The following is a 14,195-nucleotide window of genomic DNA, read 5'->3' on the forward strand; positions in this document are numbered from 1 at the left end:
TCTTACGCCCACTGCCCTTGCTTTCCCTTTTCCCCCAGCCTCCACCCACACCCATCCCAACTGCTCTATCCTCACCTGCTCCTCAGGTAGGTCTCACCCGCACAACTGAAGCTATAGAACCAAAAGATATTCTTTTGTTCTTTTTTACAGAAAAGTAATTAAGAAAAAGTGGAAGAGATGAGGGAAAAAAGATAGGAGCAGCATAAAGAGGTGACTTTATCTTCTGGATCTTCTATGGCAAAGCTATGATATACTTAAAGTCAATAAGAGTATTAAGAGTCAATAGGAGAAGCCAGTAAATTTACACCTGTAATCCCAGCGGGCTTGGGAGGCTGAGGCAGGAGGATGGAGAGTTCAAAGCCAGTCTCAGCAAAAGTGAGGTGCTAAGCAACACAGTGAGACCCTGTCTCTAAATAAAATACAAAATAGGGCTGGGGATGGGGCTCAGTGGTAGAGTGCCCTGAGTTCAATCCCTGGTCCCCCCGCCAAAAAAAAGAGTAAATAAGAGTACTAAGAAAAACAAAAGGGTAGGAGGAAAATATATTTAGTCATAGCTCATAGAAAGAAATCAAAAGATAAGGTAAAAACTATCAAGAATACCTTCTAACCCTGTGATCATACTTAACTTGACCAGTAACAGGACTGATACCATGTGCTTCTAAATGAATAGAGATGAATGGATTATAGAGAGAAAATATGATGAATCCTTCCAAAAGGAAATTGCATCTTTCCATAAGGAAGCAAATAAACTCAAATGCTAGCAATGTTTTTTAAAAAACAACTACTTGAACTTTTCATTTAAAAAGATGAGAAGACTGAAGTAGGTTAAAGACTACAAAAGACATTATTTTTATTTTGGGGGTACTTAGGATCAAACCCTAGGATGCTTTACCACTGAGCTATGCCCCCAGTCCTTTTTGAGACAGGGTTTTGCCTAGTTGCTCAGGCTGGCCTCATATTTGCAATTCTCCTCCCTTAGCCTCCTGAGTTGCTGGGATCACAGGCATGTACTACTTTGCCTGGCTCAAAGGACATTACTGATACAAATGGGGAAATGCAAATATCAGCTCTTTATTAATGTTACATCAATGCTCAAGTACTTGAATATAATATTGATACTGTGGGTGAGTAGAAGAATGCTCTTATCTTCAAAAGATACATGCAGAAATAGGAATAAATAATCATGATGCTTACAAGTTACCTTCAAATACCTTCTCCCCAAAATACATGTAGACAGGAGCAGAAAACAAATATTAACAACTGATGGACTGAGTTGAATGAAATAAAGATCTACACAACAGTACAGTGAACGATTAAAATCTTAAATGGGAAGGAGAAAAAATTAAGTATACATTTTATATTCTAGTGAAAATGCAACCCACAAGACACAAAATAAAGTTCATAAATTATCACTGCACACAAACAAAAGTGAAACCATAATAATGGACTATAGAGTGAACAATTTAAAAAGGCAAAAAAGGTCACATAAACAAATCCTAACAGATCTTTTGATGACAGAACTATGCAGAAGTATACTTTAAAATGATAAAAATTATAATCCATATGAAGATCTATCAGTAATGAAGCCTGTTCAAGCAACTCAGCATTCAAAAATCAAAAACACAGAAAACGTGAGATAAAACTGAAACCACCTGTGAGAGCCCCTGCAGAATGGACTCCCCACGAGAACAAAGGGGGGTACTCCCCATGAGAACAAAGGGGGAGGTATAGGACTCATTGATAAAGCAGAGAATATGCCTTCTTTTTCAAAGACCCACAGAACATTTAAAACTTGATCATATAGATAAGCTCCATAAATGAAAAATGAAAGTAATAAAACTAAAACAGTAGGGCTGGGCTGTGGCTCCGTGGCAGAGCGCTTGCCTAGCATGCATGAGGCGCTGGATTCATCCTCAGCACCACATAAAAAAATTTTTAAAAATAAAACAAAGGCATTCTGTCCATCTACAACTACAAAAAAATAAAAACAATCTAAAGAAGTAATAATTCTGACCTTCTGGGAAATTTTAAATCTCCAAAAATTCTTGGTAAAAAAGTAAATCAAACCTAAAATTTCCAAATACTCAGAAAACAATGCAAATCAAATTTAGATGGAGAGGCTGGAGTTGTAGCTCAGTGGTAGAGCGCTTGTCTAGTACGTGTGTGGCACTGGGCTTCATTCTCAGCACCACATATAAATAAATAAAATAAAGGTCTATCAACAAATTAAAAAAATTAGTAAAAAAATTTTAGGATGAAGAGCTAAAGCAAGTGTCAAAAGAAATTTTCAGAGGTTTTGTTTATATTAATGAACATATAGAATTTTTAAAAAATGACTTAAGAATCTAATAACTCAAAAAATTATAAGAATTGGTAAATTCAAGAGTTGGTTCTTTGCAGGGAAAAGTAGAATAACTTAACTAATTCATAAAGAAATATAGAAGGACACAACAGACACAAAATAAGGAATAAAAATGAAGCACTAACCATGAATATGGAGGAAATAAAAAAGATGAGATCTACTTGGCTCAATTTTAATAAACTTGAGGGCCTGGAGGAAGTGAATAATTTTGTAGGAATATATAATTAGTAATCAAAACTTGACTCCAAAAGAGGCTATAATTTTTTATGTATCATAAAAGATAGAGAAAAGTTTTCAAAGAGTTAATCACAAAAACCCTGTAGCCAGATAGTTTCAAAGAATATTCTTCCAAATCTTTAAGAAAAAATGAAAAATTGCAATGTATTTAAGTTACTGCAGAGAAAAATTCTGAGAAGGTAGCTGTATGGCAGCAGAGATTTTTAATCTCCATCTCCCCATAAACGAACAGAACAACCAATCTGGCCATGATAGTGTGTGCCTGTGTTCCCAGCTGGCAAGAGGATTACTTGAGTCCAAGTGAACAGAGCCAGCCTGGGCCACACAGTAAGACCCTGTTTCTTAACAAATCCACAAAAAACACTGACAAATTTCAAGGTATCCCCATATATCCCAACATTTAAGAGGATGGGAAAAAACTACCAAAAGCTGTAAGACCTGCATGGTGACATCATTATCTGTTTTATATGGGCTGACCCAAAAGAAGTCATGTACTTAAGAGCAAAAGAAGTCTAATAGCCAATCTGTAATTCACTGGACAGCACAGGGGGCCAGCTTGAGAACTGCAGGTAGAGCTGTGAGATTCTGGCCAGCTCAACAGTGAACCCAAGGAGAATGCCTGGAACCTAAGGTAAGATGGAAGGGCCCACACTCCAGGTTCTAGGACTCTTCCAGTACCGATAAGAAACCTCTGAAGCTGGAACCAAAATTAAGCAAGATAGGAGAAAAGATATAAAAGAGATGGTCCAAATAAAGTGGGGATGGCAGGTACAGAATAAGAAATGTCATAGGGGCTGAGGATGTGGCTCAAGCGGTAGCACGCTCGCCTGGCATGCGTGCGGCCCGGGTTCGATCCTCAGCACCACATGCAAACAAAGATGTTGTGTCCGCCGAAAAACTAAAAAATAAATAAAATTCTCTCTCTCTCTAAAAAAAAAAAGAAATGTCAGAAAGCAAGCTGGCCTGGTTTTAAACATTTGACCAAAAAAAAAAAAAGTCTGTGTGGGGGCAGTCTTTAAAGCTAGAAAAAGTATTCTGACCCAGGCCTTCTTTTTAAAAGTTCAGGAAAGCTAGCCCTGGTGAGGTGGCACACGCCTATAATCCCAGCAACTCAGGAGGCTGAGGCAGGAGGATCACAAGTTCAAAGCCAGCCTCAGCAAAGTTGAGACACTAAGCAACTCAGTGAGACCCTGTCTCTAATAAGGCTGGGGATGTGGCTCCGTGGTCGAGTGCCCCCGAGTTCAATCCCCAGCATAAAAAAAAAACGTTCAGGAAAGCTAATTGTGCATATAAATGAGCAACAGAAAAATATCAAGTTTAGAATCCCATAAAAGTATTCTATGAAAAAAATATATAAGTATAAAAATATTTCTGCAAACACAGAACAGATGCCTCTAGATAAGACCTTGAATTGGATGAAAATCATATATAACATACTAGTATTTCAAAATGAATTAAAAGACAGTAAAGAAAATACCACAAGACATGAAAGAAAATGAACCAGAAATAGAAAAACTCAGAAATAAGATAACAGAATACAAAAAATAATTAGAATAAAAGGAAAAATTAATTCCTGGAATTAAAACCAAATTAAAAGGAACACAATGGGTTGGGAAATGGCTCAGTAGCAAATTGCATGTTGAGCATGTTAGAGTCCCGGGGTTCCATCCTCAGCAGGACACAAGAGGAACAAAAAATAGTGCTTTAACAAAGAAACAGGGGGGTTGGAGATATATCTCAGTTTTGCCTCGCATGCACAAGACCCTGGGTTCAATCCCCAGCACCACAAAAAAAAGAAAAGAAAAATAAGAAAAAGAAAAAGAAACAGAATCCCAGAGGGAGGGAACAAAGCACAGCCTGTAATCCCAACTGCTCAGAAGGATGAGGCAGGAGGATTGTAGCACAGGGCCAGCCTGGGCAGCTTAGTGAGACTTAACCTCAAAATAAAAAAAAAATCAAAAGGACCAAGGATGTAGCTCAGTAGAAGAGTGTCACTAGGCTCAATCCCCAGTGCTGGGGCAGGGGGAGGGGTGGAGAAAGAAAGAGAAAAGAGGAGATGTATATAAGCCTTTTGTTGCATGAATTTGATTTTTAGATTTTCATGGACTGAATGTGAAGCCCTTGGGATGCTACAATCCATAGGGTGATTTGCTCCTGTACATTCTTTCTGTCGACACTGGCTTGCTCTTTCCTCCCTACCAGCTACCCATCAGCGTGGCTCTGGGTGCCTGCCTCTCTGCTCTTCCCCACACTGTGCATCTGTTCAGGGTGGAAGCCAGAGAACCAAGGTGGCTAGAAGCCCGTGACATGCAAGCAATGAAGGATGCCCCACTACAGTGCCAGCTGCAGGCCTGCAGCTCAGGGTCTTCTCCCCACAGAGGTTCAAGTTGTTACAAGTTCTTTCTTAGGCACTAACACAGTTCAGTGTTTAAACCTAAATTACAAATTGTGGCAGACAGTAGTCATTTATGAATACTAAATATCAAAAGACAAAATCACTCTTTTTGTAACTATGGGATGTGGTGTAGCTCAGTGTTTGAGCACTTGCCTTGCATGCAAGAGGCTCAAGTTCAAACCACAGCATAGGAAAATAAGAGAGAGAGAGAAAGAGTAACCATTATGAGAACACTTGAGTTTTTCCTTAAAGAACTTTTAATATCTCCTTCAATCATATTATCTACATGTTATTACTGGCTGTGAATTTATCTAATATTATTCTTACCAAGAGTATCTTTAATGAGGATTTCAAGCTTCTGCCCCATGTTGGGTCCTCTCTCCTCTCTTGGATTCTGTACCCGGTTTACAATCTCTTGCTTGATGGAGTTGATGACAAACAATAAATTATCTGTAAGACAGAACAAAATACTTTATGTCACTAACATGGAAGAAATTGCTTTTAATGATGTAATAACAGATACAGGGGCATAGCTTAGTGGTAGAACACTTGCCCCTAACCCTGGGTTTGATCCCTAGCACTGCAAAAAAAAAAAAAAAGAAGAAGAAGAAGAAGAAGAAGAAGAAGAGGAGGAGGAGGAGGAGTCATAGTCGTAGTCTGGGGAGTAACAAAAATACAGATTCCCAGCCAGGCAGAGTGGGGCCACCTGTGATTCCAGCTGCTCAGGAGGCTGAGGCAGGAGGATCACCAATTCAAAGTTCAGCCTCAGCAACTTAGCAAGGCCCTAAGACCCTGCTCAAAAATGGAAAAAAAAAAAAAATAAGGTTGGAGATATAGCTCAGTGGTAAAGCATCTCTGGGTTCAATTCCGGGTACAAAAATATACAGAGAGATAGATAGATAGATAGAGATGTATAGATATAGATTCCTTGGTTCTATTTCAATGGAGAAGCTCTGGGGAGAAGCCTAGAAATCTGTATTTTAACACGTACACAGACATTCTAATGAGCAATCAAATTGGAAACATGGATCTAAACTATCCACACAGAGGTTAAAATACCATTAATCAATTCAAGAAAAGTGTTAACACCAGACAACAAAACTGGCTAATCCAGCATCATTATATTATAGAAGAAAGGACTGTGGTCCAAGTGGACCAGCTACTAGCCCAGACATGAGATCTGGCTCAGAGCCACAGATGCAGACGTTCCCGCCAGGAGAAGAACAAGAATGAATGAAGCATGCATGTGGCTTACTAAATGGATGAACACAAAGGCAGCTAGCCAAACACTGGGCAGCATATGGGGAAAGACAACAACAAAACTAAAGGGAAACGGTGGTCAGCAAAGTTCACAGAGGGTTAATCAAATTCTTCAATACTCAGGTTTACCATATTCAGTGTTGAGGCCCCATAATTTCACTTTATTAGCTTCATACTGGGCTTTTTTCTTTAACCGACAAGCTCTGCAAAAGGAAGGAGCTATTAGTTCACTTTTTAAGAGAATATTTGGAATATACTTTTTTGCTGTTGTCAGACATTTTCTAATAGCAACCAAAGATCACTGCCTACTAGTGTGTATCAAGGAACTGAATTATAAAACACACTTATTATAATCATCTAACTGAATTTTTAAAATTTAGCACTCATTCAGAAATAAAGCTGTAACCAATACACAACTATTAAGTGTGGGTAAAACAAAACCTGACAATACCAAGTACTATACAGGGTGTGAAGCAAGTAGTGCCCCATCTGCTCTGGTGGGAATGTAAAACAAAACATAGAAGTTCCTCTGAGAAACAGTTTGGTAGTTTCCTACAAAGTTGAACATATACACCTGGTCATCTATCCAAAAGAAATGAAAACCTATGTTCACTCAAACTACCAGTAAGTCAATGTTTATGGTGGTTTTATTCATACTTGCCAAAAACTAGAAGCAACCCAAAGACCCTTCAAATGGTAAACAGAGGAAACTGTAGTATGTCCCTGCAAAGGACTATTACTCAGTAATAAAAAAGAACAATTACTCCATGAGACCATATGGATGAACCTCAAATGCATCATGTTATATGAAGGAAGCCAAACTCTAAGCTACATAATCTTCCATCTATAAGGCATTCAAGGAAAGCAAAATTGTAAGGACAGAAAACAGAGCAGAGCTGGTGAGAGCCTAAGATGAGAGAATTTTATAATTTTTAAGGCGATGAAAATGTTTGATATCTTGATTGTGGTGGTAATGTTATGACTGGATATGTTTGTCAAAACTTGTACTATAATACATTAAAATGGGTGAATTTTACTTTTACATTATACCTCAATAAACCTGATTTACTAAAAAAAAAAAAAGCAAACAGAAAATACAGTTATAAAAATCTCCCATTGTTGCCAGGTACTGTGACCCACACCTGTCATCCCAGCAGCTCAGAGACTGAGATAGGAGAATCTCGAGTTCGAAGCCAGTCTCAGCACCGGTGAGGTGCTAAGCAACTCAGTGAGACTCTGCTCTAAATAAAATACAAAGTAGGATTGTGGATGTGGCTCAATGGTCGAGTATCCCTTAGTTCAATCTCCAGTACAAAAATTAAAAAAAAAAAAAACATTATTATATTATAATGCACTTGAAATCCATTCACCTCTTCCACCTTAGAACCTTTTCCAGAAAGCATAAATGCCATTTTTTACTTTAACAGGAAAAAACACAATATTCTCATTGTAGTATTTACAAAAGAAAAATATTTCTGAATGGAGTTGAAGGTCACCTCTCCTACTAAAGCCTGGGGTCTAATCTCACTCCTAGACTTGATTCACATGAGTGAACATTATCAGCATGTACCTGGAAGCCAGCTTATTCTTCTCCTTTCTTGACCTTGGCCGGGCTGTTAAGGGCAGCTCACTGACTGGAGTCAGGTCACTAATCACCTTGTTCAGTTTCCTCAGCTCATTGCCTATCTGGAGTAGTTTTTTAGGATTTGGAGTCAAGTCTTCCACATCAGTTCTCCGTGACTTCTTTACTGCATATTTCCCTATAGACAGTTTAAAAGAAATTTAAGTTAGATTATTTTAGTGAACACTTTCCGCACCTACTACACCATCACCTTTTCATGTTGGAAGTCCTGGCATGTTTAACAACCTAAGCAAGAGAGGTGAGCCTTCTCTCCTTCCCCTGGCTATACGGGTGGGCTGCAGGTATGGCTCAGTGCCAGAGCACTGAACTGGCATGAATAAGGCCCTGGGTTCCATCTCCAGAAACTCACACACACACACACACACACACACACACACACACGCATACAGAAATGGGAGCAATATGGCAATTTCAAGCTTTTCCAAGTCCTTCTCTACCCCTAAGTTTTAGCCTCAGGATAACAGGTTCTTAACTCTTTGAAAGATAGTACTAAATATCTCAAATCTCAGGAATGAAGTTCAAGTTCAACTACAGACAAGAATCAAGGATAGGATATAACATATGGTCAGAAGAGAATTTGTACATTTTACCCAAACCCAGGCATTTTGAGGCTAGTACTGAAATTTTTGTCAGACATATACATTTGTGTGTCAGACTAAAAATCCAACAGGAAATAAAGAATATGTTTGAAAGCTCTTCTTCAGCTGCTTTGATACATAACATTACAGGAGAATCCAGGGGTCTTGCCTTATCACTCCAGGCAAAAAGGATGGCTCTGTCCTCTAAACTCCTAAAATATTAACAACAACTTTTCTAGAGCTCATCACAAGCACCTCGTAGACTTACCTTTTCATATCTGGTAGCAAATCAATCTGAATATAAAAATTACACAATTATTCACTGAGAGAAGAGTCTCCAGGTGCTGATGGTAGGGCAAATGAGGCACAAATACTCTTAAGATAAAATCCCTATCCTCAAAAATGCTTGTGACTTAAATCTGCAGCCTGAATGAACACTAAAGTCTTTGTTGAACACCAAGCTTCCTAGTACTTCCCCTCTCTGCCTTTCTTTGGGTAAAAACTTTGAATTACTGTAAAAATACTTTTGCAGAAGAAACTCTTACTTAATTACAGCTTTCTTAGTTCACAATTCAAAATCTGACCTTAGATTGTAAATGTCTTCGATTTCTACCATTTAACTCTTCCTTCCACCCTTTTCCACAACCACCCTTTCTCTTCTTTCCTTCTCTTTTCCCCACCACCTTGGTATTCCAGTTTCCCAGATTACATTCAAGTCTGGAGACCAGAAAAGTACAGAATAGAGAGATGCTAAAGCCATTTGTTTCTCACCAATGCTTCTGGTTATAGTGACTGTGACAGGCCAGGGCCCACAAGCCTCCTAGATGGTGGTAAGTAGAATAAGAAGGGACTAGAAACAACTGTTCACACCATCATGCCATCTCTCTAGGTAATGTTCCTCTTCCTCTTCTTTCAGTGCTGGGAATCCATTGAACCTGAAGCCTCCCAGGCACCCTCAGCCTGGGGACAGCTCTAGACACTACTCTCTAGTGGGCTCAGGAGTGCTAGACTCTAAAGCACACTGGCATCATGGTTCAGTATCCTCATTTTTAGCAACACTAAAAGTTTTACTGCAATCCCCCCCTCTTACCATGATGTAAGCCATTTTTCTGATACATATTACTTGGCAAGGTATCTCGGCTCCATTCGGACGGCCTCAGAATCCTCTCTTGCTGTGATGGTGTCAGCTGTTCACTATACTCCCAGAAGTACCTCCTTTTGCCTCTCTTCCGAGAGGATATTGAAGTCATTTCCTTCAAGTCTTCTACAGAATCATTTTCATAGCCTTAAAAAAAAAAAGGCCCCACCAATTTGTTAAGCACCTTAAATTTCAATAAACTAATCAGTACAAATAAAAAGACCCTTCTATTTGTAAGCTGAGATACATCCTTTCATCTGAAAACATAACTGGCATATCAAAGATTATAAATCAGGTCTATAAAGTAACTCAAAAGGTAAATCTATAATTCATAAAATATCAGAGATTAAGACACATAGCTAACTATACTGTTTATCTTTGTTAGGTTTCTCTTTGGTTTTTCTAAGTTGATGTATGACACTTCTTTTAGTACCTTCACATGGGATTGAAAGAACAAACACAGCTACAGGAATGTCAAAAGCTCCAATCGATAATGTACTTAGACACTATAGTGTGTGTGTGTTTTAAATTTTTTTAGTTGTAAACGGACAAAATGCCTTTACTTGTTTAATTTTATATAGTGCTGAGGATGGAACCCAGTGTCTTACATATGCTAGGCAAGCACTCTACCACTGAGCTACTACCTCAACTAATAACTTAGTTATTACCATAACTAAGCTAATAACTAGTAACTAAGCTATAGTGTGATTTTTTTAAATGTCCTCCTTTTAGCTTTTATATATCTAATACATCTCCAACCAAAAGCTGTGTATTCTTCTGATTTTTGAGGCAGCAATGGTTTTCTACCCACCCACCCAGCCCCACTTTGGAAACGTACAAAAGACAATTCTCACCCAGACTATCAAATAAAAACTTATATGCCTATTCTAGCTAATATTTCAGTAGAAGCAATATATATTTCCTTCACTTTTTTTTTTTTTTTTTTAGATGGAGATCTAGCCATTGCCCACACTGGTCTTCTCCTGGGCTCAAGTGCTGCTGCTGCTGCTTGGGCCTCATAAGGAGCTGGGACTACTAGTGTGTGCCACCATCACCCAGATACTTCACTTTTAAAGGAGCTATTTTGTTTACTAATAAGAAGCTTCAGAAAATACTTAATTGTAAGCTACTACATCTGTTGATTAGACCCAATACAGGATGCCCTACATACCTAAAGTTCCCCAGAGAAGGAGGTGTACTCTCCAGTGCTCAGTACGTGGGACAGAGGGCGGACCACGCACAGCATGTACACCATCCAAACCTGAAGCAGCAGGGAAACCAGCAGCACTAGCCAAGCAAAACAACCATTTCCTGCTAAAAACCAAGACTCCTCTGGACCATCACTAAGAAATTGATGGCATCTGTTTGTTTTGGGAGAAAAGTCTGAATTTCAGAATTTTACCAAGTTTTCTTCAAAGTAGGAATCAATCAGGAGTATAGTTCCATTTATATGACATCCTGGAAAAGGCAAAGCCAGAGTCACAGTGGTTGCCAGGAGGGGTATGGAGGAAGAGGATGGCCGTAAAGGAGCATAAGGGAATCTGGGGGCTGACCAAACCATCCTGTGTTATGACTGGGGAGGTGGCTACATGATGACGTGCGTTTGTCAAGACCTACACCCAGGACTGCAGAAAACCAAAACTCACAGGAGCACACTCTGCAAGAAGAGTGAATCTGACTGAACATTATACTCCATAACCATGGCTTTAAAAAAGGGATGAATTTGGAAAGCAGAGTGATTTTCTGAGCAAAGGTCAAGGCAAGATCTTTGTGGCAATTCTGGCATGAATGATACAATTATGTGCCACTTAATAACAGTAAGAAATATCTGAGAAATACGTCATTAGGTGGTTTGTTAGTGTTTGAACACCACAGAGTATACTTCACAAACCTGTGAAGTATATACTGGTGCACATGTGGTACTTTAAAGAAATATAGCAATCAGTTTGACAGTGAACCTTAGGTTCTTCTTTTAAAATGATGCACTAGTTGAGTGACATAACCATTTTCAGAAGTCTGAATTTTCCCCTCAGTACTAGGGATCAAAAACCCAGAGCTTCATGCATGCAAGGTAGGCCCTCCACCTGAACTATGCCCCTAGCCCCCAAAAGTCTGATTTTTAAAAAATTGTCAGACACATAAAGCTTTGAACTATTTACTTGTGCTTATGTTTCATTTCAAATTAAAGGACTTATTGTTGTTCCAGATATCAACCCAGCTTAGGAAAAGGCACAAGGGGCACACTGTATTACCATAACTAAGCTAATAACTAAGCTAGGAATGCCTCAACAGAGGTATTAAAAAAAAAAAAAAAAGAGTTCTACCTACCTACTGATGGCCACAACTTCTGGTCCACAAGTCTAGCACAGCCCAAGGCATAGAGATATTTTTCATATAGCTCCCAGGCAATCCATCCCCTGGATTTTTTTTTCGGGGGGGGGGGGGTCACTGGGGATTGAACCCAGGGATCGTCTCTACCTCTGAGCTACATTCCCAGAGCTTTTTAATTTATTTATTTTTGTTGAATATTAATACAATATCTTTATTTTTTTAATTTATTTTTATATGGTGCTGAAGATCAAACCCAGTGCCTCATGCTTGCTAGGTAAGCGCTCTACCACTGAGCTACAACCCCAGCCCTTTAATTTAATGTTGAACTGGCAATCCTCTGGCCTCACCCCGCTGAGTCACTTGTTCCTGGATACTCTATATGTTCCCTTAGCTAGCATCTTTTTTTGCCTCTCCTCAGATGGCAAAATATTGTCTCCCTCACTTAATGTACTCATATGTTTCATCTGAAGCTTCTAAAAACCTGGTAAGGAAGAGGTTGTTGACCCCATTTGTACAAACACACACACTCATGGTGGGGTAACAAGATCCAGCAGAGGTAAGTCCGAGTCAGGTCACATGACTGACGGAGTCTACCTCCAAGTGGACTTCCTGCTTTCTCTGTGCCTAACTCATTACATGGTCTGAATGGATTTTATTCACATTCTATGTTGAGTTCAGAGTCAGGAAGATTTTCATTTCTTCTTGCCTTACCCAAATTAGTTATTAATTATTAGTATTATTTAGTCACACACATCCAGCCTTTTCCCCAAAAGTAGTTAAGGGTCATTGGTTTTCTCCAACTCAGTACATTAATATATTCTAATAGCAAATACCAAAAATTCACCATCCTTCTCTCTCTCCTATTCTCTCTATCCCTATTTCCCTGCCCCCCACACACTAAATTTGTTGCCTCAAACCATCCATTTTTTAATATAAAAACTATGGAGAAAAATTACCTTTCCCCATATCAACTCTAAGTTTCATGAAGACAAGGATTATGTTTGTTTTGTTTATCTCTGTATAGCCAATACCTAATACACACAGTACCTGACCCAAAGTAGATACTTGAAAAAATTTTTTTTCCAGTACTAGGGATTGAACCTCCCCCATGCTAGCACAGAGCCACATCCTCAGTCCCTTTTTAAACTTAATTTTAAGACAGGTCTTGTTAAACTGCCCAGGCTGGCCTAAAACTTGTGATCCTCTTGTCTCAACCTCTCCAGAACCAGGGGATTATAGGTGTGGCCACCACACCCAGCTCAAAAAAACCTTTATTTAATAAATAATTTTTGAATGCAACATTTCTCATGAAGCCCTTTTCTATTTCCATTTGCTATATCACTGTAAAGATATCATTCCTTCTTGATATGATTATCAAAAGGAAGTCAAGAAGACCATTTAAATTCTAATCAAACATCTGTGGTTAGCAGACTACTGCCATTAAGCTGGTAAAGTCAACTGTGAAAATGATTAGTGGGGATTACAAAACAAACTCTCACTCTAGGGGCCCCACTTTTAGTCTTAGAACCATGTAATTTCATGACTCCTAACAGTTGTAGCCTGTCCACAGAATAGGCTCTATTAAAACTTGGCAGTCAGTCCAGAATAGGCACTGAAACTCCATTTTGCACCTTTCCTGGAACTGTACAGGCTCATGAACTGATGCAACCATTTGCCAAGAAGCAGCATCCAGAGAGCGAGTCACCACAAAAGGGCCTTTGTAAACCATCTGCTGCACACTCAACCCTCAGCCCACCCTAAAACTAGCACTGGGAAGGAAGTTTATCCTTACTTTTTTGGATTCAAAGAATTTCTTTCTCTCACCAATAATTCACTTTCATATCCCTGAAGTTGCTTGTTTAGCTCTTTATTTCAAGAAAAGAGGAGATTTTCATTAGCAAATGTGAATAAAACCCAAATAATATCACAAAAATGTGTTAATTTTATGATTAAAGCATGTTGTTCATTAACATTTGAGAGAGTTGACCAAGTAATACTACCCAAAAGGGTTTTACTTCAAGTCAACTGGAAATGATGATTTAAACACCTTCCACACATTCAGTAGCATTATTAAATAGGTCCAAGAAAAGAATTGACCCTGCTAAGTGCCAGATAATGCACAGTCACTGCCTGGTTGCTTAAGAACAACAAGCTCATAATCAAGGGTTCTGCTATGAGGAACAAGGAAGGGAATATGGCATGACAGGACACCAACTACAAAAATATATTCCCTCTTTCTATGCTAGTCAAAA

At 38.8% G+C, this 14,195-nt stretch overlaps 1 protein-coding gene across 3 annotated transcripts in view; it reads right to left on the reverse strand.

The window, feature by feature from the left end:
• The window catches only part of Crebrf (CREB3 regulatory factor), a 50,925-nt gene that overhangs the window by 5,930 nt on the left and 30,800 nt on the right, over positions 1-14,195 (reverse strand). For 2 of the 3 annotated variants that reach the window (XM_015492611.2, XM_048815390.1), the window contains exons 5-8: positions 9,565-9,759; positions 7,825-8,014; positions 6,384-6,457; positions 5,322-5,444 (exon numbers count right to left, since the gene is read on the reverse strand). In XM_015492611.2, the coding sequence (XP_015348097.1) occupies positions 5,322-5,444; positions 6,384-6,457; positions 7,825-8,014; positions 9,565-9,759 (582 nt within the window). Of the gene's footprint in view, positions 1-5,321; positions 5,445-6,383; positions 6,458-7,824; positions 8,015-9,564; positions 9,760-14,195 lie in introns of those variants that run through there. The other variant, XM_048815394.1, reaches the window with a different exon arrangement.

Source organism: Marmota marmota, unplaced genomic scaffold (assembly GCF_001458135.2).
Source record: "Marmota marmota marmota unplaced genomic scaffold, marMar, whole genome shotgun sequence".
NCBI lineage: Eukaryota > Metazoa > Chordata > Mammalia > Rodentia > Sciuridae > Marmota > Marmota marmota.